The sequence below is a fragment of the Lithobates pipiens genome, unplaced genomic scaffold, assembly GCF_037356315.1.
Source record: "Lithobates pipiens isolate NorthernLeopardFrog02 unplaced genomic scaffold, aLitPip1_a1.2 Scaffold_18, whole genome shotgun sequence".
In the NCBI taxonomy this organism is placed as follows: Eukaryota; Metazoa; Chordata; class Amphibia; order Anura; family Ranidae; genus Lithobates; species Lithobates pipiens.
In genome coordinates, this window is record NW_027507758.1 from 266,545,352 (window position 1) to 266,571,584 (window position 26,233).

At 42.7% G+C, this 26,233-nt stretch overlaps 1 protein-coding gene across 1 annotated transcript in view; it reads right to left on the minus strand.

Moving 5' to 3' along the window:
• The window catches only part of CUNH6orf58 (chromosome unknown C6orf58 homolog), a 93,414-nt gene that overhangs the window by 48,400 nt on the left and 18,781 nt on the right, over positions 1-26,233 (minus strand). The window contains exon 3 of the mRNA XM_077486926.1: positions 8,257-8,441. Coding sequence (XP_077343052.1) covers positions 8,257-8,441 — 185 coding nt within the window. The remainder of the gene's footprint in view (positions 1-8,256; positions 8,442-26,233) is intronic.

The window sequence follows — 26,233 nt, forward strand, 5'->3', positions numbered from 1 at the left end:
GAAGGCATCTCTGGAGAACCTGCTGGAATTTTTGAAAATGCAGGTCCCCAACGCAGACATCACGTTTGTTGAAAATAAAATTGGTAGCTTGAGTACAAATAGGAAGGAGCTTCAGAAGGTCCAGAAGTCCCTGAGGTCAAGAGCAGCAGCAGATGATGTGTATGTACCCAGTTTGTGGTACTACAACAAGATGCGTTTTCTGGATTACCAGATGGAAGCCAGGGAATCACTTTTGACTCTTCCGGCCCCCCTTCCATCCAGCTTTCCATTCACCCTTCCATCAACCCCAACTGGGGCTTCTGAGGACCAACCTGGGCCTTCCTTCCAGGAAGGAGTTGAGGAGCCCAGATGGAGCCAGGTATAGTATGTTTAAACATATTTTTTGTGGGAAAATGATTGTTGTTAATTAGATGTTATTATTGCTAACAAATGAATGATTTAACAAAAAGTGTTTTACATATCTATAGACAGTAGGGGCCAAAAATGACTGGGACAAGAATGAAAAATGCTGGGCTCAGAATGATAGTCTTTTCTATTTTTAGCCAGGACGAGGCTCTGGAATTTGGCACACAGGAGGAGGTGGGGCAAGTGGCAGCCAGGAGGTGGCCAGGCCCAGTCACACCCAATCCCAGGTCCCTCCCCTCCGCCTTCCAACCAAAAGGCCCAGAAAAGGGAGAAACGTGGAGGAGGCAGCACTGGGCCTCATTAAGGAGGCTATACCCTGAAAGCCCCCCTCAACACTTTAGAGGCCTATGGCATGTATATAGCCTCAAATTTGCAGCAAATTGAGGAGGGCCCATGCCGCAAATGTGAAACATTTATTTTTGAGACCATCCATAAGGGGTTGAGTGGCCAAATGACGGATGATGTCCGCTTATGTACACTCGCCCATCCTCCTCCTCCTGCCACAAATCCAGCTCCAGAGCCACAGCCTTCAGGAAAGGCTGCAGGGAAGGGTGCAGGCCAGCGTGGAGGGAAGGTTGCAGCGAAGAGAAGAACGTGATTGCCTGGGATCACTCTGGTCTGACAGAACATGCAGCCTGTTGTAGTATCACAGCCTGGGGACATATATGTCATCTGCTGCTGTTCATGATATCTGGGAGTCCTGCACCAGATTGTGCTCCCTATTATATGGCCTTCTAATTTTTTTTATCCACAGAGTTGATGTCTTCCCTTGGGGCCAAAGGCTTTGCAAATTCCAGCAGTTCTCCAGCGTTGCCTTCCCTCTTTATTTTGTTGTTAGGAGACAGAATAAATGGATTTTTAATTTATGAAAATACTTGTCTATATGTTTTTATTAAAATAGGACAGTTTGTTTGTGAGTAGGCAGGTACATTTCAAAAATACAATGTCAAATTAACAAGGGACGCCAACACCAAACAACCTCCTTGAGGTTTACAAATACAAGATAATAATGGTGTTGTGGAAACATGACATACAAAATAATAAAAATAAAAAAACAGGAGATCTTGATAAAAAAAAAAAAAAAAGACTATAAAAAAATAAACATTATTATGGAGATCTGGCTTTAAAAACAAAAAAGATTATTCATGAGATCACGAGAAATAAAAACTAAGGCCGCGTACACACGGGCGGATTGTCTGTCCAACTTAGTCCGCTGAACCGTGTTTCAGCGGACAATCCGCTCGTGTGTGGGCTTCAGCTGACTTTTTCAGCGGACAGTCTGGCGGACTAAGTCTTTCGGAATTTCCGTAATTTTGTCCGTCCAAACTTGGTTTTGTCCGTCCAAACTTGGTTTCAGCGGACAGTCCGCTCGTGTGTAGGCAAGTTGGACAGACTAAGTATGGCGCATGCTCAGAAAGGATTTGCACGGCCGAAGGTTGCATTGCAGTGTATTGGACGTCGTTTTTCTAGTCCCGTCGTACGTGCTGTACACGTCATCGCGCAAGCTTTCAGCGGACTCTCTGTTCATTGTGTGTGGTCAAGTCCGTTCATTCAAATGTTGGACGGACTGTCTGTCGGATTGTCTGACGAACTTAGTTGGGCAGACAATCCGCCCGTGTGTACGCGGCCTAAGTTTGTGAGAACTCTGTGAATATCAGCAGCAAAACAACTTCATTCTTCTAGCATTATAAAGAAGAGGAGAATGCTCTGCATTGAAAGATTTAAAAATTATCTGTGTGACGAATGTGCCATCTCCATTAGGAACGGTAGTTTTTACCAGACCGAGCGGCTCCATCTCCTACTTGATTCTGAGCATGCTTTTTTCCAACTGAAAAATTGAGAACATGCTCTCAATCTTTTGTGGGCTGGAATTCGGCCAGCAAAAAATCCGATTGAGCATACACACGGTCGCATTTTCTGACGAAAACCTCTCATCGATCTTTTGCAGGCCGATAGTGTGTATGTGGCATAACTGATAATTTTTGTACCTAAAACTGATTCACATCTAACTAAGAAGTAAATATAATTTCATATGGGGGTCTGCATATTTAAACAGATTTCCTGAAAAGAATATATTTCATCCAAAAATAAACTGGTAGAAGGCAATATTTAAAGAACATTATGTTTACATTTTCCTTGCAGTGGCATACATTTAGAAAAAAATATATGAAAAATAGCTTGGGAAACTCACTGTTGGTCTGATTGGTCTGAAGTTTGATTTGTCTAATTAGAGACAAGTTGGCGCCCCAACCAAAACAGCACTGATCTGTCATATTTAACCTATCCAAAAGATATAGCAGAATTTTTGCAAGTAGAGAATTACAGATATCATATGTTAGGTATTACATACAATGAAATAAGACATAAAATCAATAACAGCTACAATAAAACAACTAGTACTTTGTAGCATTCTTGGAGAAAGCATTCTGGAACAGCTCTGTGACAATGCCAAGTAGCTTGTCAAAGCTGAAAGCAGAAAAAAAATATATGTCAATACTGAAATATTATAGGACTTATTTGCAAAAAAACTCTGGATAACAAAAAAAGTTTATAATGACGATGAATTCAAGTGTTAATATGCATCCGGGTATAATCTTGCAATTTATCAACATGCTATCCTCAGAATTTGACCTCTCCCTAAATGTATCCTAAGCCATGTCTCATGTAGGACCATACTGATGTTATTGGTGCTTTATTCTAGCTCAGGAATAAACTTCAAATTTAACTAGTTCCCACCCGCCCTATAGCAAGGTGACAGCTGAGCAGGACTTTTGTCAAACCGGGTGGATGTCACGTGACAACACAGCCGATGACTGATCCGTGTACTGGCCTGCTGCCCATACCATGTGACTGCTGTTACCATCCACAGCAGATCACATGAAAATTGTAAACAATGGATGGCTTCCTTTCATGCCATCCATTGTATACAATTGTGTTACTAGCTGTGCTTGGTCACACTGATCACATGGTACAGACAGGGCCAATCAAAGCACATTACTATGTGATTAGCTGTGGCCAATCACAGCTAATCACAACAATGTACACTGAATTAATCAGTTTTATTCAGTATAAATGGTTGCTTATACCAGTGAAATTCACTGGTATAAATAATCCTAATGTGCAAAAAGAAATAAAAAATCCTGATCACTTCCCCAGAAGTAGTACAGTTTTACCATGGTAAAACACTGTATTGCTTTGGCCACAGTGTGTAAAGAAAAGAGTACAAAAAAGAAAAAAATTTGAAAAAATCTATTTATTTATTTATTTATTTTTTTACATACTGTTGCCAGTCAGTGTCCCATAACACTGCCAAACCCACACTGTGATAATGTAAAGCTGTACTGCACTGGTGACAATATGTAATAACATAATTTGTGACAACATTTTTTCAACATTATTTAATAATCTAAAAAATTGTGACAAAAATGTACAATTTAAAAAAAACTCATAATGCCTCTTACTAAATACCTTGGACTTTCTACTTTCCAAAAAGTGGGTCATTTGGGGGATATTTGTACTGTTCTGGTGTTTTCAGGCCTCAAGAAATTCGATAAACCATCAGTACATCAGGATTGATTGATTTTCAGATATATACAATAGTTTGTGGACTCTATAGCTTTCCTACAGACTAAATAATATGCACTCATTTGGGTTATTTTCTCAAAGAAAATGTAGCAGAATACATTTTGGCCTAAATTTATGGTTTTCTAGTTGGAAAAAAATATATAACACAAATGAAGGAAAACATGATTTTTTTCCCCCCAAAATTTTAGATTATTATTTATTTACTTAGCAAAAAAAAAAAAACCCAGTGGTAATTAAATACCACCAAAATAATGCTCTGTTTGTGTGAAAAAAAATGATAACATTTTCATATGGGTACAGTGTTGCATGACCAGGCAAACATTCAAAGTGTGACAGTGCTGAAAGCTGAAAATTGGCGGTTAAAAGTGGCCGGTATTGAAGTTGTGACATTTGTCATGCTTTTTCAATATGGTATCCTTAAAGGCAACTGAAAAAAAAGAAAACGTTAATAAGTCATAGTGCCCCCTGTGTTTAGGTGTGAAAGAACAAATATGCACTCTGAGGTCGCTGTAGGCACACCTAGAAGATTTCTTATACTACTGCTTGGAATAATTCCATATTTAAATTCCTGTACATATAGTGGCTTTTTTACTCTAATGCTGGCCATTCCCTAGTAGATTTTTGTTCTAAAGTGTTAATTTTCACAATGTTTGATTTTCTGATTGTTAGTGGGGTCAAATTGATGTCTTGTTTTGTCTGTTGTTATGAGGAAATTGGAAGAAGGATGGAATTTTTTTCTAGAGCAAATGAGTTTCTAAATGTGTGCATGGGTTTCAGGTAATTCAAATAATTACATTTCTAAATCAAATCTTAAAAGCAAATAAGATTTTGAAGTACTTTCAAATGACATTTGTCAAAGCCTCTGTAGGCATTCTTGAATGTACTGACATGATTTTTCGTACAATTATTGGTACAACAATCTAACACTGTATGGTCAGTGTTAAGGCCTGTACACACGATCAGACTTTTTGACAACAAACATGCAAATTAGCTGTTTTAGGGCAACATCCGACCATGTGTAGAAGTTGACCAAAGGGTGGTGCCGGAGTAAGTGAACGTCCTCTTTTGAAGTGCCGTCAGTACGTTAAAATATCACTACGTTGGTGTTTGTTGCCTAAAAAGTCTGATCGTCTGTATGCAATACAAATTTACAGCCAACGCCCTTTGTACAAAAGTCCACGGGAAATTTTGTACTAAGTCCGATCATGTGTATGAGGCTTAACACCATAGGAGTAAGATGGTTTTAACTTTGATGCATGCACAAGACATTACTTCTCAAACCTGTCACATTGTTTTTGTATTTTTCTACTTTTATGTAAAATGTTGAAATATGGATTCCTTAGTGCACCTTATTGGAACAGAAAAGCAGAAATATTTTAATGTTTAAAATACACAGTAAACTAGACCTGCACTATACTTATGCAGCATCCATTAATGGTTTGTTAGATAGATTAAGCTATTGTATTTGATATGCGTGCAAACATCTGCATGTTCATGTGAGATCGTAATCCATGAATACTATGACGATTTATCCCTGTTTTTGTTATTTTCTTTTTTAAAACAGGCCCAGTAAATCAGTGGTCTTTTCTAAACAAAGCAACTTTTCAGACTAGCAATCACAAACATAATGATTATTAGGTTAGATTCTGACATGTTTTTCAATCAAGAGCTTTCAAAAACAGGTTTTGGATTAAGCAAAACATCTACAGGACCAAAATCACCAGAAAAAAATGATTTTGTTCCACTATTACCATGTATTCAAGTGAAGTGAGTTTTGCAGAACAGGTAAAAAAAACTTTGGGGTTGATTTATAAAGAATTTACAAAGCCACTTGCCCAGTGAGAGTACATGTAGATTTGTTCTGTGCAAATGGGGCAAGACGATTAATGTAAATAGACTATATCCTGTTCTGTTTGAATGTTAATTGATATTAACCACCTCCCATAAGCACTATAGCTGAAAGATGGCTACAGCACGGACCTAATTTGCCGGGAGGGCATCCATGGACATCCTCCTGTGCTTGAGCAGCCTGCGCGCCCCCCGCAGGGCGCGCACCGCACACTCTGTGATCAGGGAGTCTATGAGATTGCGACCCCTTACCACGTGATCAGCTGTCAGCCAATGACAGCTGATCATGTGATTTAACCACTTCCCGACCAGCGCACGACGATGTACGTCGACAGAATGGCACGGGCAGGCATATTGGCATACAGGTACGTCCAATATTCGATGCCGCCCTGCCATCGGGAGCGCGCCGACGGCGGCACGCTCCCGCGCTGGTCGGGACCCCCGTGAGTCCGGTCGCGGGACCCGCGGACTCGATCGCCGCGGGCATCCCTGCGATCGTCTCACGGAGTGGCCGAATGGAGGAAATGCTGTATAAACAACATTTCTCCATTCTGCCTAGCAACTAGTGACGCTGATCTCTGCTCCATGTGATTGGAGCAGAGATCAGTGTACACTAAATGAAAGCCCAACCCCCCCACAGTTAGTAACACCCCCCTAGGAACACTTAACCCCTACACTGCCACCCACTGGTTAACCCTTTCACTGCCAGTGTCATTTACACAGGAATCACTGCATTTATATAGCAGTGATTACTGTATAAATGACAATGGTCCCAAAAATGTGTCAAAAATGTCCGATGGGTCCCCCACAATGTCGCAGTCACAATAAAAATCGCAGATCGCCGCCATTACTAGTAAAAAAAAATAATAAAAAATTATTAATAAAAATGCTATAAAACTATCCCTATTTTGTAAACGCTATAACTTTTGCGAAAACCAATCAATAATCGCTTATTGCGATTTTTTTTACCAAAAATATGTAGAAGAATACGTATCGGCCTAAACTGAGGGAAAAAAATATTTTTTTATATATTTTTGGGGGATATTTATTATAACAAAAAGTAAAAAATAATGCGTTTTTTTCAAAATTGTCGCTCTATTTTTGTTTATAGCGCAAAAAATAAAAACCGCAGGGGTGATCAAATACCACCAAAAGAAAGCTCTATTTGTGGGAAAAAAAGGACGTCAATTTTGTTTGGGAGCCACGTCGCACGACTGCGCAATTGTCAGTTAAAGCGACGCAGTGCCGAATCGCAAAAAGTGGTCTGGTCTTTGACCAGCAAAATGGTCCGGTCTGCAAGTGGTTAAACAGAGACAGTAATTGGCTGTTTTAAAAAAAAAAAAATCTGATCACCGGCGGCTGTGAGATGGACATCGGTCACGATCGTTGAGAGCCTCTGCAGAGGCTCCTGTGCCACCTACCAGTGCCCTCCATCGCCACATACCGGTGCCCCCCAGCGCCACCTACCAGTGCCCATAGTACCACCCATCACATTATCACCTATCAGTGCCCACAGTGTCACCTATCAATGCCCACAGTGCCATCTATAAATGTCACCAATCAGTGCCTCATCACCAGTGCTGTCTATCAATACCACCTACCAGTGCCCATTAGTGCCACCTATCAGTGCCCATCAGTGACATCAGTGACATCAGTGCCACTCATCAGTGCCGTGTTATCAGTGCCCATCAGTGCTGTCTTCAGTGCCTATCAGTGTTGCATAATCTGTGCCTATCAGTGTCATCTAATCTGTGCCTATCAGTGCAGCCAGCAGTCCCCATCAGTGCCCATCAGTGCAGCCTCATCAGCGAATATCAATGAAGGAGAAAATGTACCCATTTGCTAAATTTTCTAACAAACTATGAAACATGTTTTTGTTTTTTTCAAAAATTTCTGTCTTTTTTTGTTTGTTTAGCAAAAAATAAAAACCCAAGTGGTGATTAAATACCACCAAATGAAAGCTTAATTTGTGTGAAAAAAATGATTAAAAATTCTTATGAGTACAGTGTAGCATGATCGTGCAATTGTCATTCAAAGTGTGACAGCGCTGAAAGCTAAAAATTGGCCTGGGCAGAGGAGGAGGGTTTACGTGCCCAACAAGCAAGAGGATAAATGGAAAATGCTGCTTTTGGCCACTAAAAGGAGCTAAGTTTTATAAGAAATATCTATGATACTTAGCTCCACTCTTTTTTGCCCTATTCTTGAAAAACAAATTTACATGTAATTTCACTAGGCACTCAATACATGCACTTTATGTACAAAATGAGTGCAGTGGACACTGCTCAGAATTCAGAAATAATTATATGAGCTACTAACATCATAATGAATTCTGATGTTTGCAAACCTAAGGCTTTCATCTCGGGTTTTTGCTTTGTTACTATATAATGTACTTGCTAACAGTATAAATGGTATATCAACCTCAAAAAAAGTCTTCCATTGTTCCATTGCTTGAGGAGCGGCTGATTGACATCCTGCAACACTGTAGCAAAAATCTGATTCAAATTCTTCTGGGTGGGATATGTCTATATCGTATGCAGACCCTTGAAGTAAACCTGCATCCAAAGCTCCAAGAAATGGCACAACAGCCAAATAATAATTCATGCCTGAAAAAAACAATAAAATAAAAAGTTTATAAATATTTGTGATATTTGTAAAGACAACACAAGTCTGTTCATCATTGATTTAATCATGGGTGATAGATGGATACGTATACATTTAGTTGAAGGAATAAGGATAGTCAAACAATGTAGAGAAAATAAAACAGAAATAAAGCTGCTAGCTATAGAGATCAATCAGATTTCTCATTTCATAGTTAGAGTTCGGTTAAAAAAAAGATACATCCCTATTACATTCAACCAAAAAACAAAAATACATAAATTAAAAGTCTGTGGTTTTAGAATCTCAAACCCACAGCTGATTCAGGGAAGGGTAAGGTAACACTTATAAAGCATGGTCCAATGCTAACAGAGAAACATTTTTAAAGCCCGTGGGATTTACTTGCAGTGATGTAGAATGAACTTGTGTACCTAATGGCTGAGGAGGCAGAAGTAGGCAGTACAGCCTGTAGGCTTGAGGTTGCACTGCCCGTCTGCTGCCTCCTCAGTCAATGTGTAGCTGAACTTTTCTCAAATGTCCCTCCCCTCTGACATCACCCGGGATCCCTTGAGTCCCAGCAGCATGTTACTTTTCTATGCAACTTGTACAAGACAGATTGTTGCTGTGATGGAAAGCAGGCTGTGTGGCTTTCTGTAGCTGGTAGTCTCGCAGCTACATTAGCCTAGGTGCTGAACCATTGATGGATGCTTTGGGGAGGAGGGGTTCGGACCCCCCTGACTCCCCACTTATCTACACCTCTGCCTTGTTCCCAGAGAATAAAAAGAGAAATGTGTTATGAGTAAAAAAATTGCCCCCATGAAATGTTTAAATGTAGTGCAACTGATTTTCTTTTTTTTTTTTAACAGTTTTTGAGATTTTAATCTAAAGAAATACAGTGGGAACAAGTTACAGACAATTCTCAATTTATAGGTAAATAGTCAACAGACATTGTTCCTAACTGTACATCATGGGAGAAACTTATTCAAAATCCAAGAGCAAGCAGGTGTATCAGTAGTAGAACAAACGGGCAGAAGCAACTGATTTTCTAGTGACATTCCATCCAATATTTTGGAAGATTGAACATTTCCTTTCTGCTTCATGCCCTTGTACCTGCTTTCTCCACCATGTCTGTAATGAGCATATTGTATAACTATAGTTACATAGTAGGTGAGGTTGAAAAAAGGCACATCAAGTCCAACCTATGTGTGTGATTATATGTCAGTATTACATTGTATATCCCTGTATGTTGTGGTTGTTCAGGTGCTTATCTAATAGTTTTTTAAACTATCGATGCCCCCCGCTGAGCCCACCGCCTGTGGAAGAGAATTCCCCATCTGTGATGGTTTTCCAGATGGAATTCCGCTCAAGCTGTCTTGCCTACACACAGTCACACCAAATTCCTATTGTTTGGAAGATGGTGACGTACAACACATACGACAGGACTAGAAAAAGGAAGTTCAATAGCCAGTAGCAAATAGCTTCCGTCTCGTAGTTGAATCTGAGAATGCGTGATTTTTGGCATGTCGGAATTGCATACACACGATCGGAATTTCCGATGGAAAGTTTTTCCGTCAGGAAAATTGAAAACATGCTATCAATTTTTGGCTGGCGGAAATGCGGATAGCTAAACTCCCATGGAGCATACACACGGTCGCATTTTCTCGATGAAAAGCTCTCATCTGTCTTTTTCTGGCCAGAATTCCCATCGTGTGTACACAGCATAAGAGTAAAGAACCCTCTACGTAGTTTAAGGTTACACCTCTTTTCTTCTCATTTTAATGAGGCCATGTGTCTTGGTGAACTCCCTTCCACAAAAAAGTTTTGTCCCTATTGTGGAGTCACCAGTAGGGATGGCCGAACGGTTCGCCTGACGGTCAGTTCGTGGCGAATTTCGGCTGTTCGCGGTCCGCCCGATCGGCAGACTATTGCCGCTGTTCGCCTGGCGGACTTACGTGTTTACTGTGTAAAAGAACTTTGACCTATGATGACACATCCATCATGTGGTACAGGACATCCAATTGAGACATTACAGCACATGGACACTTGGACATTCCACCTAACTTATAAATAGACCCGATCCGGCGGCCATTTTACATTCTTTCGTATGTCACTATAAGGAGAGGTTGCTATGTGGAGCAGGGAGAGACTGCAGTGACCCAAATCGCTAGCTATTAGGTCCACAAAAGTTATTTTAAGGACTGGTATGGTATAGGTGTAGTTCAGGATATAGGTTTGAGGCACTGCTATTCAAGTCATTGTTGCTGCAGATTGTCTTTTGTCAGGGCTGAGAGAGGGACAGGACACTGTGTGCAGCAGGGACAGTCAGTTTAATCATTAGCTGTTACTATTAGGTCCACAAAAGTCCTTTTCAGGACTGGTATGGTAAAGTAGTACAGGATATAGTTTTGAGTGCTATTCAAGTTATTGTTGCAGCAGCCTGTGTTTTGTCAGTTTAAATAGGGACAGACAGGAAGCTGTGTGTGGCAGTGAGGGACAGTCAGTTTAATCAGTAGCTGTTACTATTAGGTCCACAAAGGTTCTTTTCAGGACTGGTATGGTAATAGGGTTGTTCACGTATAATATTCTTTCTTCCAAATATAGAAAGAATATTATACTTGACTGCTGCCCTTCTGCTGCAGTAGTCCTTTATGAGTATAGGGACTAAGGTACAGTCTGCTAATCACAACCTACTAGTTGCACAAAGGTCCTTCTAAGGACTGGTAAGGTATAGCGTACTAGAGTATATAGGGTTGAGTGAGGTACAGTCTGCTAATCCTTAAGGACAGGTATAGGTCCACAATGTATAGGGTTGAGGTGCACTACTGCTGACTGCTGCCCTATTCTGCAGCAGTCCTTTATGAGTATAGGGACTGAGGTACAGTCTGCTAATCAAAACCTACTGTCAGCAAGGCGAGCCATGGCCGTGTAAGATCTTCTGAAAGGGGCCGAGATTTTTCTTGCCTGCCGCAAGATGTCCTGGACCCCAGGGTATTTGACAACGAATCGCTGCACGACCAAGTTTAAGACGTGTGCCATGCATGGCACGTGCGTAATTTTGCCCTGTTTCAATGTGTTAAGCAGATTGGCACCGTTGTCACACACCACTGTACCAACTGTCAAATTGAGCGGTGTTAGCCACTGATCTGCCTGTGAACGCAAAGCTGAAAGGAGTGCCGGGCCAGTGTGGCTCTTGGCTTCCAGGCACAACAGACGCAGCACGGCATGGCAACGTCTCACCTGGCATGTCGAATAGGTTCTGGGGAGCTTGGGCGGCGCAGCGGAAGAGACGCTAGCAGCGGAAAAGGAGGAGTCAGCCGAGGAGGAGAGGAAGGAGGATGGAGTAGGAGGAGGAGGAGAAGAAGAGCCAGGCCTGCATGCAATCCGTGGCGGTAAAACCAAATCTACACGGGTGCCACGGGTTACATGCTTGACGGCCGTCAGAAGGTTCACCCAGTGGGCGGTAAAAGTGATATACCTTCCCTGCCCGTGTTTGCTAGACCAGGTGTCTGTGGTCAGATGTATCTTGGCACTGACACTGTGTGCCAGAAATACATTCACTTGCCACTGAACATGGCCATATAGCTCTGGGATGCCCTTCTGTGAGAAATACTTCCTTCCTGGGACCTTCCATTGTGGTGTTCCAATGGCCACACATTTTCGAAAGTGCCTCCGAGTCCACCAGTTTATATGGCAGTAGTTGGCGGGCTATCAGTTCTGACAAGCCAGCCGTCAACCGTTGGGCAAGAGGGTTATCCGGCGTCATCATTTTTTTACGCTCGAACATTAGGCCCACGAAAGCCTGCCTTTTTGCAGAAAAATGTGAGCTTGGCGTGATGGAAGGTGGAGTGGAGGACAATTGTGAGGAGAGAGGAGAAGGAGAAGTAGAAGACGAGGCTGGACGGTGAGAGCCTGGAGTGTGGCTTTGTGTGTTCTGTTGCTCCCACTGGGCTCGGTGATGGCAGCTCATGTGCCTTCTTAAGGCGGTCGTCCCTAGGTGAGTTTTGGGCTTACCGCGACTAATGCATTGACTGCAAAGATTGCAGATGGCAACACTCTTGTCAGCAGCGGACACGTTAAAAAAGCCCACACTCTGGAGCCATGTGCCGGCATCCTGGGAGCGCCAGATGTGACCGTACATGGTTGATGACTCGCTCCTGATAAATTAGCAGTCTGCTTTGTCCCTCCTGTGCAATGTAAGTTATTCCTGCTTCTCCTCCCTATCTGCTGGTCCATATCTCCCTCTGAACTCCCCTCCTCTTCCTCTCTTGTGGGCACCCACGTGACATCACTAGACACGTCATCATCGACGTCACCTTCCCCACCGCTATAAGTAGAGATCTCGGAGTAGGCAGCAACACCATTGACCAACCTCCTCCTTGGGCTGATCTGGGTACTGTCGTCAGACTGCTGAGTGGCGGTTGTTGCTACCTCCTCTTCCTGATCCAATGCTAAGAGTGGCTGCGCATCAGAAATGTCTTGATATGGATCAGAAAATAATTCCTGTGACTCAAGCAGAAGGTATGTGGTGGTGGTGGTGTTGTTGGTGGTAGTGTCTTTGGGGGTGCCCATAGCAGAGAGTGAAGAAGAGGGTGCAGATCGAGAGGATGAAGAGAGTGCAGAAGAGTAAGGCTGAGTGAGCCAGTCAACCAATTCTGGTTCCTTCCTTTGACGCAATCGCACGCACCTTCTGCAATTTCCCACTTAGGCTCAAGCCTGTTGCTCCTTCCCTACCCCTGCGGAAGGGCCTGCCTCTTCCTCTGCCTGTCATTTTTTAAATGACCCTGTGACAAAACTCTCAGTCCCTATACTGATAAAGAACTGCTGCAGTATAGGGCAGCAGTCAGCAGTAGTGCATCTCAACCCTATATATTGTGGACCTATACCAGTCCTTAAGGATTAGCAGACTGTACCTCACTCAACCCTATATACTGTAGTACACTATACCTTACCAGTCCTTATAAGGACCTTTGTGCAACTAGTAGGTTGTGATTAGCAGACTGTACCTCAGTCCCTATACTGATAAAGGACTGCTGCAGAATAGGGCAGCAGTCAGCAGTAGTGCACCTCAACCCTATATATTGTGGACCTATACCAGTCCTTAAGGATTAGCAGACTGTACCTCACTCAACCCTATATACTGTAGTATGCTATACCTTACCAGTCCTTATAAGGACCTTTGTGGAACTATTAGGTTGTGATTAGCAGACTGTACCTCAGTCCCTATACTGATGAAAGACTGCTGCAGAATTGGGCAGCAGTCAGCAGTAGTGCACCTCAACCCTATATATTGTGGACCTATACCAGTCCTTAAGGATTAGCAGACTGTACCTCACTCAACCCTATATACTGTAGTACCCTATACCTTACCAGTCCTTATAAGGACCTTTGTGGAACTAGTAGGTTGTGATTAGCAGACTGTACCTCAGTCCCTATACTCATAAAGGACTGCTGCAGAATAGAGCAGCAGTCAGCAGTAGTGCACCTCAACCCTATATATTGTAGACCTATACCAGTCCTTAAGGATTAGCAGACTGTACCTCACTCAATCCTATATACTCTAGTAAGCTATACCTTACCAGTCCTTAGAAGGACCTTTGTGCAACTAGTAGGTTGTGATTAGCAGACTGTACCTCAGTCCCTATACTCATAAAGGACTGCTGCAGAATAGGGCAGCAGTCAGCAGTAGTGCACCTCAACCCTATATATTGTGGACCTATACCAGTCCTTAAGGATTAGCAGACTGTACCTCACTCAACCCTATATACTGTAGTACACTATACCTTACCAGTCCTTATAAGGACCTTTGTAGAACTAGTAGGTTGTGATTAGCAGACTGTACCTCAGTCCCTATACTCATAAAGGACTGCTGCAGAATAGGGCAGCAGTCAGCAGTAGTGCACCTCAACCCTATATATTGTGGACCTATACCAGTCCTTAAGGATTAGCAGACTGTACCTCACTCAACCCTATATACTGTAGTACACTATACCTTACCAGTCCTTATAAGGACCTTTGTGGAGCTAGTAGGTTGTGATTAGCAGACTGTACCTCAGTCCCTATACTCATAAAGGACTGCTGCAGAATAGGGCAGCAGTCAGCAGTAGTGCACCTCAACCCTATATATTGTGGACCTATACCAGTCCTTAAGGATTAGCAGACTGTACCTCACTCAACCCTATATACTGTAGTATGCTATACCTTACCAGTCCTTATAAGGACCTTTGTGGAACTATTAGGTTGTGATTAGCAGACTGTACCTCAGTCCCTATACTGATGAAGGACTGCTGCAGAATTGGGCAGCAGTCAGCAGTAGTGCACCTCAACCCTATATATTGTGGACCTATACCAGTCCTTAAGGATTAGCAGACTGTACCTCACTCAACCCTATATACTGTAGTACCCTATACCTTACCAGTCCTTATAAGGACCTTTGTGGAACTAGTAGGTTGTGATTAGCAGACTGTACCTCAGTCCCTATACTCATAAAGGACTGCTGCAGAATAGAGTAGCAGTCAGCAGTAGTGCACCTCAACCCTATATATTGTAGACCTATACCAGTCCTTAAGGATTAGCAGACTGTACCTCACTCAATCCTATATACTCTAGTAAGCTATACCTTACCAGTCCTTAGAAGGACCTTTGTGCAACTAGTAGGTTGTGATTAGCAGACTGTACCTCAGTCCCTATACTCATAAAGGACTGCTGCAGAATAGGGCAGCAGTCAGCAGTAGTGCACCTCAACCCTATATATTGTGGACCTATACCAGTCCTTAAGGATTAGCAGACTGTACCTCACTCAACCCTATATACTGTAGTACACTATACCTTACCAGTCCTTATAAGGACCTTTGTAGAACTAGTAGGTTGTGATTAGCAGACTGTACCTCAGTCCCTATACTCATAAAGGACTGCTGCAGAATAGGGCAGCAGTCAGCAGTAGTGCACCTCAACCCTATATATTGTGGACCTATACCAGTCCTTAAGGATTAGCAGACTGTACCTCACTCAACCCTATATACTGTAGTACACTATACCTTACCAGTCCTTATAAGGACCTTTGTGGAGCTAGTAGGTTGTGATTAGCAGACTGTACCTCAGTCCCTATACTCATAAAGGACTGCTGCAGAATAGGGCAGCAGTCAGCAGTAGTGCACCTCAACCCTATATATTGTGGACCTATACCAGTCCTGAAGGATTAGCAGACTGTACCTCACTCAACCCTATGTACTGTAGTACCCTATACCTTACCAGTCCTTATAAGGACCTTTGTGGAATAAGTGGGTTGTGAATGATTAGCAGACTGTACCTCAGTCCCTATACTGATAAAGGACTACTGCAGCAGAAGGGCAGCAGTCAGCAGTAGTGCACCTCAACCCTATGTATTGTGGACCTATACCAGTCCTTAAGGAATAGCCGACTGTACCTCACTCAACCCTATGTACTGTAGTACCCTATACCTTACCAGTCCTTATAAGGACCTTTGTGGAACAAGTAGGTTGTGAATGATTAGCAGACTGTACCTCAGTCCCTATACTGATAAAGGACTACTGCAGCAGAAGGGCAGCAGTCAAGTATAATATTCTTTCTATATTTGGAAGAAAGAATATTATACGTGTACAAGCCTATTACCATTCCAGTCCTGAAAAGAACCTTTGTGGACCTAATAGTAACAGCTACTGATTAAACTGACTGTCCCTCACTGCCTCACACACAGCTTCCTGCCTGTCCCTATTTAAACTGACAAAACATAGGCTGCTGGAACAATAACTTGAATAGCACTTTTGTGGACCTAATAGTAACAGCTAATGATTAAACTGACTGTCCCTGCAGCACACAGCGTCCTGTGTCTCTCTCTACACTGACAAAAGACAGGCTGCTGCAAAAAACAGTAGCACAGCAGTGCCTCAAACCTATATCCTGAACTACACCTAACACCTATACCAGTCCTGAAAAGAACTTTTGTGGACCAAATAGCTAGCGATTTGAGTCACTGCAGTCTCTCTCTGCTCCACACAGCAACCTCTCCCTATAGTGACAGAAGAAAGAATGTAAAATGGACGCCGGATCGGGTCTATTTATAAGTTAGGGGGAATGTCCAAGTGTCCATGTGCTGTAATGTCTCAATTGGCTGTCCTGTACCCCATGATGGATGTGTCATCATAGGTCAAAGTTCTTTTACACAGTAAACACAGAAGTTCACCGGGCGAACGGCGGCAATAGTCTGCCGATCGGGCGGACGGCGAGCAGCCGAAAATTTGCTGCGAAATGACCGCCGGGCGAACCGTTCGGCCATCCCTACTCTCTATCACGGTGCGGTTGATCATCTCCTGCACCCTCTTCTTTGCCTACCCTGACCTTCCCTCTCCTCCATTGCCTTCATGCGCTCCATAGTCCTGAATTGTCACAATTTCACATATAAAAAAAGAATGCTTGTAGTTGTCGATCCCAGATTCACCTCATACATGTGTTATGTCATTGGCCATGTGGTGGGACTATGTGTGCACAGCTAGTACATATTTTGTGGCTGCAAATTTGACCTGTAGGTTTGTAAAGTTCGCCTCCCATTGAAGTCACTGGGGCCCGTCGCGAACGTTACGGTTCGCAAACTAACGGCCTCATTCACGGTTTTACTAGTCACCAGTATGGTATTTATAAATTTAAATCATATCCCCTCTCAAGTATCTCTTCTCCAGAGAGAACAAGTTCAATGCTAGTAACCTTTCTTCATAACTAACATCCTATGGACAAGTACGGACCAGAAAGTAATGATGAAAATTTTGTTTCAATGCATTAGTATATTGTAAAATTGCAGTAAATTACTGCAAAAATATTTTTTTTTGCCCAAAAGCAAATTCTTACACAATAAGCCAACATCGTTTTTTTTATTTAGACAGCTTGTCTGACATGTCATGATATATGCATGTTTATTTAGTACTCTCTGTTCCTATAAATTACATTACCATCATGAAACCAGAATAATTTCCATAAGATTTATTAAAACACAGATCATTTTATGACAAAGAATAGCTGCTTGAAATAAAGCAAATTTCAAGTAAGCTGTCAATCCCTGCTGCTGTTATCAAAATAATCTGAGCTTTTAGTTTGAGCTTGTGTTGATTAAAATTACATTTTATACAGGAATAAACCTCTTCTGCCCAGGAATCATTGATGTCTAGGTGTCCAATAATTCTATTAACAACTTATATACCAAATAGTTTCTTTCATTTTTTTAATCATATATTTTTATATTTTAGGCTGAAATGTATAAACATGTTAAAAATCCTTCTTTTTTTATGGTTTAGTTCATTTGCTTTGATTATCATTTCATCCTTAAAGTGGTATTAAAGTGGTGTTGCCACCAAAAAATTTAAAGTAATTAAAATTCATAAAAAAAAAAAAAAATAATAATTGGCAAAAAAAAAATGTTTTACTCACCTCTAAATACCGGTTGCTAGGGGGTCCCTCGTAATCTGCCTTCCTCATTGCCCAGGCTGGTGACATCACTTCCCCTCGCGCCGCACATTCACCTGGGACCTGTCATGTGTCCCAGGTGACTGTACGGCGTATCACGGCGCCCTGCGCCGCTCGCGCATGCGCAGTGGGTGCCCGGCTGTGAAGCCACAGCCGGGTGCCCACAGTATGCATGACGGCGCCGCGAGCGGAGCGGGGAGCGAGGGGGGGGGGCTTCGTTCCCCCGCATCGCTGAACCCTGGGGCAGGTAAGTGTCTGATTATTAAAAGCCAGCAGCTGCAGTATTTGTAGCTGCTGACTTTTAATTTTTTTTTTTAGGGGGTACCCCACTTTAAGCCACAAAACAATTTTTATATTGCAGCTTACCAATTCTTAAATGTGATGGCTGTGTTTGTTTTTTTAATCTATTTTTCCTTTTTTTTCAACTGGTTATCCAGCCAGTAAGGCCCCTTTCACACTGGGGCGGTGCGGGCGTCGGCGGGTAAAGCAGCGCTATTTTTAGCGCCCCTTTACCGTCGTTTTAGCGGCGGTATTCACCGCTAGCGCCAAAAGGTTTAAAAACCGGCCGCAAAGTGCTGCTTTTCCGGCGGTAAAGCCGCGCTGCCCCAATGATTTCAATGGGTAGGAGCGGTTTAGGAGCGATGAATACACCGCTCCTTCACCTCTCCAAAGATGCTGCTAGCAGGACTTTTTTCACCGTCCTGCTAGCGCACCACTCGAGTGTGAAAAGCCAGAGGGGGCCTGTTTTTTTCAGGCGCTATACAGGTGCTATTTTTAGCGCTGTAGCACCTTAGTGTGAAAGGAGCTTAACACATTTCCTTTCTTAGGGTGTCTCCATCCCACTGGAAGAGCAATGGAGACATTTGGACAACAGCATTGGCAATCTGGGAAGAAGGCAGCATTAGATGTACTAGCAGATTTAGTTGGACTTGATTAAAAAAAATTAAGATGAACTTCACTTACCACTTTTTACAACTGAAATCCAGGTATTGATTTTTTTTCCATAGTTACATTGATCCAACTTGGATAAAAGTATGCTTATACCATACCTGTGAAATCTCAATGCTACTTCAGTGATCGCTGATGTCTTCCAGGTCCCATGCTAAGTGACTGCCCTGCTGCATAGTGAACACAGCTTGTCACTCACTCACAGGCATCATTTACAGTCACTCACCTGACACAGACATCATTCACAAGAATTTTTTGATGTGATGCAGTGACAGTGGCGGCCTGTGCATTGTAGGCGCACAGGCGGCACCCCCTAACAACCTCCACCACCCTCCCTATCCATGCTCCCAGCCCCTTTCAGGACACCAGGCGTATCAATTACTAAGGCGGGGATAGGCGGGGGTGTGTATTTTGAAGCACATGATTAGAGCCAAAGGCTCTAATAGGCTTCAAAATAGGGTGGGCTCCAGGCGCAGAGAGGAGAGCACACCATCGCTGCCTGCATGGAGGAAGAGGAGAGGAGAGCACACCGCCACTGCCTGTACTGAACCAAACCTATAAGTGCCATACCTCCCAGGGGGTGCTAACAGCTGTCAGTGCTGTGAGCCCCTACATCAGTGCTGCGCCCATGATGCAGGGGGGTGACAGGTGGTAGTCCTGGTTGTTTGCCGCCCCCCCAAGAGAAAAGCCCACCAGTGGGCACTGTGTGGTGGAGAAGCCAGGTGGTGACATTACAGCTAACAGTTTCTTCCCCTTTTGGAATAAAGGTTTTTAGATAAATGAATAAACGCTGCCCATTGTAAGCATCCCTGTGACCTACGAAATGTGTGTGTAATGCTCAGGCTCGGTGGTAAAGGGGTATGTAATCAATGCTTCTGCAGCTGCTGCTACTAGAGTGCTGACAGAGGATGGAACCTGTCCTGGTTCCTATTAGGCTTCAAAGTACAATGGGATGGTCCCTAAAAGTCGCACATCTAGGTGTCCTGGAGTGGTGAGGAAAGTTGCAACTTCAGCCTCGGGGTGGGGCTTGGTTGGAGTCCAGCCTAAGGTTGCCACTCTCCTCACCACTCCAGGACACCTAGATGCGCGACTCATAGGGGACACCTCATTGTGGGCATTCCTGTCCATGTTAAATAGTTTGACCCCCTTCCTGCCCAGGCTATTTTTTAACTTTCAGCGCTGTCACACTTTGAATGACAATTGTACGGTCATGCTACACTGTAACCATGTGAGATTGTTATCATTTTCTTCACACAATTGGAGCTTTCTTTTGGTGGTATTCAATCACTGCTGGGTTTTTTATTTAAAAAAAAAAAAAGACCGTCAATTTTTGAAAAAAAAAACGTTTCTTAGTTTCTGTCAGTAAATTTTGTAAATAAGTTATTTTTCTCTTTCAATGATGAGCGCTGATGAGGCAGCACTGATGGGCACTGATAAGGTGGCACTTATGGGCACTGATTAGGTGGCTCTGATGAGGAGAGACGAATATGCCTCACTTATGGGCACTGATATGTGGCACTGATGAGCACTGGTGGGTGGCAATGGTGGGCACAGATAGGCGGCACTGATGGGCATTAATGGGTGTCACTGATGAGCAGCAGGGATGAGCATTGATGGGCAGCACTTATAGCCAGCACTGACTGTCATCACTAAGGGCCAATGATTGCTGGCACTTGTGGGCACGGATTTCTGGCACTTGTGGGCACAGATTGGTGGCAATTTTGGGCACTGATTGCTGGCAGTGGTGGGCACACAGTTCTGGCACTGGTGGTACTTAATTGTAATCAGCGCACTGATGATCAGTGCCCTGATTACATCCCTAGATATTCTCTGTAAGGAGATGCCACTGATCAGCTCTCCTCTCCTCACACTCTGTCAGTGTGATGCGAGTATGCCTCTTACCGACATCTCTGTGTTTACATGTGACCGGCTTTGATTGGACACAGCCAATCACATGATTAAAGAGCCACGGCCCCATCTCTTTACACAGATCAGAGTCACGCCGTGTCCTAGCAGCATGGTACAGTCGCAAGAGCAGTCGTTCTGGGCGGCCATCATATGACGTCCACCCAGAATGAGAGCCGTGATGCCCAGCTGTCATTTGATGGCCGGTGGGCGTGAAGAGGTTAACTACTAATTTTTCTGGACAGCATGGTCTGTCAACGGAAGTTGAAAAATAACAGACCTGCTGGCCAGATCAACAAGTGAAAATAAAGGAAAAAAGCCTAAAAAAAGAAAGGGATTGGTAAGCTGCAATTGAATACTTTTTCGGTTTTGGATTTAATACCGCTATAAATACGCTATGTAAATCTAGGTTTTTTTTCTTCTTTTTTGAACACAGTGGGCCAGTCTCAGCCTTTGTTTCAGATAGAGTGGAGAAGAATTATAACCTATGCCAGGCGTTTTTGGTGTCCCTATTAAGGAGATTCACTGTTTCTGTTTGTCCTGGGGTCAATCACAGGTAATAAAAAAAAAAATAAGGAAAATGCTAATTGTTTAGTTGTCAATAGAACAGGAATAGACGGAGGATCTGTCAATGGAGACACTTGTTCTGGTCCCAACTGTGTAAAATGGGAATTTCACACACGTTCCACTTTCTGCTGTGTTTCAGGACAGGAAGTAAAAGAAAATCAATTTCATGGAAGTTTTGGGGTATACAGTATATACTTGTTGTTGGAGCACACCTTTTTATGCAGCAGGCAACCCCAATGCGTTGGGATAACTTAAAAAGTACCATAGCACGACAAAGTTACCTCTCTATTCTCATAGTATAAATAAAACTAGGCTTTATATTCACCTCAATTGTTTAACCTTTAATAGACAATGCAGTATGGTGCAATGATAAAGAAAAGAGCTTACAATCCGTGCAATTAAACTTCTGTATCACTGGCAAATTTGTACCAAGCTATACCTGTAATATTTTTGGGAAGACACCTTCCTATGCCTTTTAGACCTGTGGCAGCTTCTACACTAGCAAGCTTTATAGCCCCTGATGAAAAAGCATATGTCACTGCTAAAACTACCTGAAAAAAGCTTTTTTTTTTAACTTACGTTAATCAGATTGGGATGCTGCTGCTACTGCATGTAACGCAAGCACATTGTACAAGAAAAAAATTCCACAGCCAAATATGTGATGCTAGACTATGCTGGCCCTGAGGCTCTAATACTCTGATCAGCTTTAAGGCATGCAAATCTAAGTATTTGTGTGCACAATACAAACAATGTGATTTTACAGCAGCCATCCCTATTAGTCAACAAGCAAATACCAGTTGAAATACTGACACTAATAAAAAACAGAACCTAAAGAGAAAGCAGGTTTTTGGGCCAAATATTAGGTATTTACTTAAATTTAAGCTCATTATCACTTGTGGAAGAGCTTGTTCGTCACATTTAGGGGTCAGCCTTGGAGACCAGCAGCTATAGCAGTAGAAAGGCTCCCACAAACCAACAGGATATGTACACCAGCAGGTCAACTTGGCGTATGTTGTGGGCCAAAGCATAGCGTCAAAGCACTAATGGGTTTTCAACAGAGATCCTGATGATGAAGATGGATTTAGCTGCATGCTAGTACCAGGTCGCAGTCTTCAGGATTGCCCCACCAGGAGATGAGCAAGATGAGGACCAGTAGCAGATATCGCAGGTAGGGATCAAGCCAAATCATAGTCAGTAAACAAGACAAATGTCCCAAAGAGGTTGCAGGTTGGGATCAAGCAGAAGCATAGTTGAGGAACAAGGCAAGGTCAGTAACAAATGATTGCAGGTTGGAGTCAAGCGGAAGCATAAACAAGGTACATACCAAATTTAGTAATGAGTGATAGTGAAGATACAGATGGCAGCAGCAGTGAAAATGGGATAGGAAGTGTTATCATATGGGGGATTTTAATTATCCAGACATACTGGGTGGAGGAAACCATGCGTTCATCTAAGGCTTGCCAGTTCCTAAATATCTTGCAGGACAATTTCATGGGTCAGATGGTAGAGGCACCGACTAGAAACAAGGCGTTACTAGAAGTTACTACAAGGCGTTACTAGTTACTAGCGTTACTACTGTTTACGAACAATACAGACCTGATCACGGATGTGGAAATATGGGGCAATTTAGGAAATAGTGATCACAGGTCAATTGGCTTCAGTATAAATCACACAAATAGGAAAGATAAGGGGAATGCAAAGACACTGAATTTCAAAAGAGCCAACTTCCCTAAACTATGAACCTAGCTAGCAGATATATATATTTGGGATAAAATCTTAGGAGCAAAGAACACGGAGGACCATAGGGTGAGTGCACGGATTGAAAACTGACTAGTTCAGATGGTATTGATAAATGGGGAATACTCTGAATGGTCAGGGATGGGAAGTGGGGTTCCCCAGGGTTCTGTGCTGGGACCAATCCTGTTTAATTTGTTCATAAATGACCTGGAGGATGGGGTAAACAGGTCAATCTCTGTATTTGCAGATGACACTAAGCTAAGCAGGGCAATAACTTCTCCGCAGGATGTGGAAACTTTCCAAGAAGATCTGAACAAATGAATGGGGCGGGCAACTACATGGCAAATGAGGTTTAATGTAGAAAAATGAAAAATAATGCATTTGGGTGGCAAACATACGAATGCAATCTACTCACTAGGGGGTGGACCGCTGGGGGAATCTAGGATAGAAAAGGATCTGGGGGTCCTAGTAGATGATTGGCTCAGCAATGGCACGCAATGCCAAGCTGCTGCCAACAAAGCAAACAGAATATTGGCATGCATTAAAAAGGGGATTAACTGCAGGGATAAAGTGATAATTCTCCCACTCTACAAGACTAGTATGCTGTCCAGTTCTGGGCACCAGTCCTCAGGAAGGATGTACTGGAAATGGAGCGAGTACAAAGAAGGGTAACAAAGCTGATAAAGGGTCTGGAGGATATTAGTCATGAAAAAAGGTTGCAAGCACTTAACTTATTCTCTCTGGAGAAGAGACACTTGAGAGGGGATATGATTTCAAATACCATACTGGTGACCCCACAATAGGGATAAAACTTTTTTGCAGAAGGAAGTTTAATAAGACACGTGGCCACTCATTAAAATTAGAAGAAAAGAGGTTTAACCTTAAACTGCGTAGAGGGTTCTTTACTGTAAGAGTGGCATGGATGTAGAATTGCCTGGTGGTTTTAGCAGGCAGCATCGATAGTTTCAAAAAACTATTAGATAAGTACCTGAACGACCGCAACATACAGGGATATACAATGTAATACTGACATATAATCACACACACATACTTGATGGACTTGTGTCTTTTTTCAACCTCACCTACTATGTAACTATGCAACTATGAAAAGAGCAAAATATTGGCTGGAGAGGAGGTCAATAATCTGGCAAATGGGAAGTGCAAAGACAAGGTTTAGATAGGAAGTTCATGGGAGGAGCAAGAAGTTCAAGGTTCACAAAAAACAAGATAGAAAGTACATTTGTCCAAGGTATTGGGCAAGAAGCTGTCCAGCATTTCAGGTTGCTCAGTAGGAAGATCTTCTGCCAGACACAGCAGATGTCATAGGTTCAGATCCTGGTCCTGACGCTGTTACTGCATAATTTATTCTGAAACCGAGGAAAAAAACTGTCTGGGTCCAGAAAGGAGAGACCCTATCAGTGATAAAATTAAAAAAACTGAAAATTGTATGCTCATCTTTCTGTAATTTATTTTCTGGTACATCCTGATGGCAGCAAACAATGTGTTGTGGCTCTGACCCTGCAACCTGTTAGGACTGGTTAACTACAAATCAAAGACAGACCCAGACCCAGCTCGCAGCATTTTCTGTATCTCTCACCAAGTGGGCCGGAATCTGTATGCTGCCATGAATATGCAACAGGAAAGCAGAAAAACTTACCGAAAGGTGAGTATTCAATGTTCTACTTTCCTGGTGCATCATGGCAGCATACAAAGGGAACTAACTCACCATACTGGAGAGAGCAAGAAAAATTGTGTATTGATCAGTAGCGTAGGTATGCACCTGCACAAGACATCTTCCAAATTTTACTGTAGTGAGTTGAGCTCATTTCAATAAAGCCTAATAAAGCATAATGAAGGCATTCTGGGAGGACCATATTGCTGACTTGTAAATAGCCTCAATAGACACTCAGCACTGCATCTACAGAGTTGGCACTGCCCTGGTTGTATGTGCTCTTAAGTCTTCCAGGAAACAAGAAGGTCTTGTGAAGAGTAAACCCTTTTAATTGTCCTAACAATCCAGGGGGTGATTGTATGTGTTGATGCTGACTGTTTCTGCCTTAAAGTGGATATAAACCCAATTCATGAAATTTGAGCTGGACACATATATCTGCAGTGTTTTCTTATCTTTCTCCTGCTCCTTTCTTCTGTTATCAGCATCATAACTTCTGACAAGTTCTCTGTCAACTGTGATAAAACCAGCCTGAATTTTGTGTCAGGGTAGGTGCTATAAATAGATTAGCAGAGAGCTGGTCTATTCACAGCACAGCTCTGCAAGTCTCTGCCTACGTGTGTGTGTGTGGGGGGGGGTGCCTTTCCTCCAATCAGCTGTCTCACAGAGTATGGCAAGAATTCACACCCACAGGTGAATCAGGAAGAGAACATTATAACAGGACATGCACTTTCTAAACAGTATATAAAGCCAAAAACAGCAGATATACATGTAAAACTTATGTAGGAGGATTTGATTCATCTCTGTATATCATTTGAGGCTGTTCACTTCACTGGGTATAGGAGAGGGTTTACATCCACTTTAAGGTATGCAGGACCAAGCACAGATTTCAGCTTTCCTGAATGAAGAAGTGGCTACCAAGTAGGCCTTCAGAGTCAGGCCACCATCCAGGGGATGTGGTTATCCGTTTAACAAAGAAAGATGGCAAATTGACTTCCCGTGGAAGGAGGAATACACCTTAGGGATAAAGGCACCTGAAGGTTTTAAGACTGCTCTGTCAGGGTAGAACATTAGGAAAGGCACCCCATGTACAAAAACCTACAGCTCTGACACAATATTTCAGAGCTGATGGCAACTAGAACTATGGTCTTTAGATTGCAGAATGTAACCAATTCTGTACAATAAAAGAGAGGCTTTGATAGAGCTTCATGGACCATATGCAAGTTCCACTTGTGGTCTGGGAGGTCTTAATTTCATCCAAGCCATTAGAAATTGCATCACTCAGGGTTAAGGGCCCATTGAATCCTTGTGCAGACAAGGCTGAAATTTAAACTTTTAATGCATTTCAACCTAGGCTCTTTTCCATCCCCAGTAGTAAGAACTGCAAAACTTTGGCTGGTTCTAGTGCTAAACGATTCTAGGCTTTTTGCTCCACGAGATCTACAAATACCTCTCCAATTTTTTTACCCTGGCCAGCAGAGATGAATAAATCAGACAGGAGGG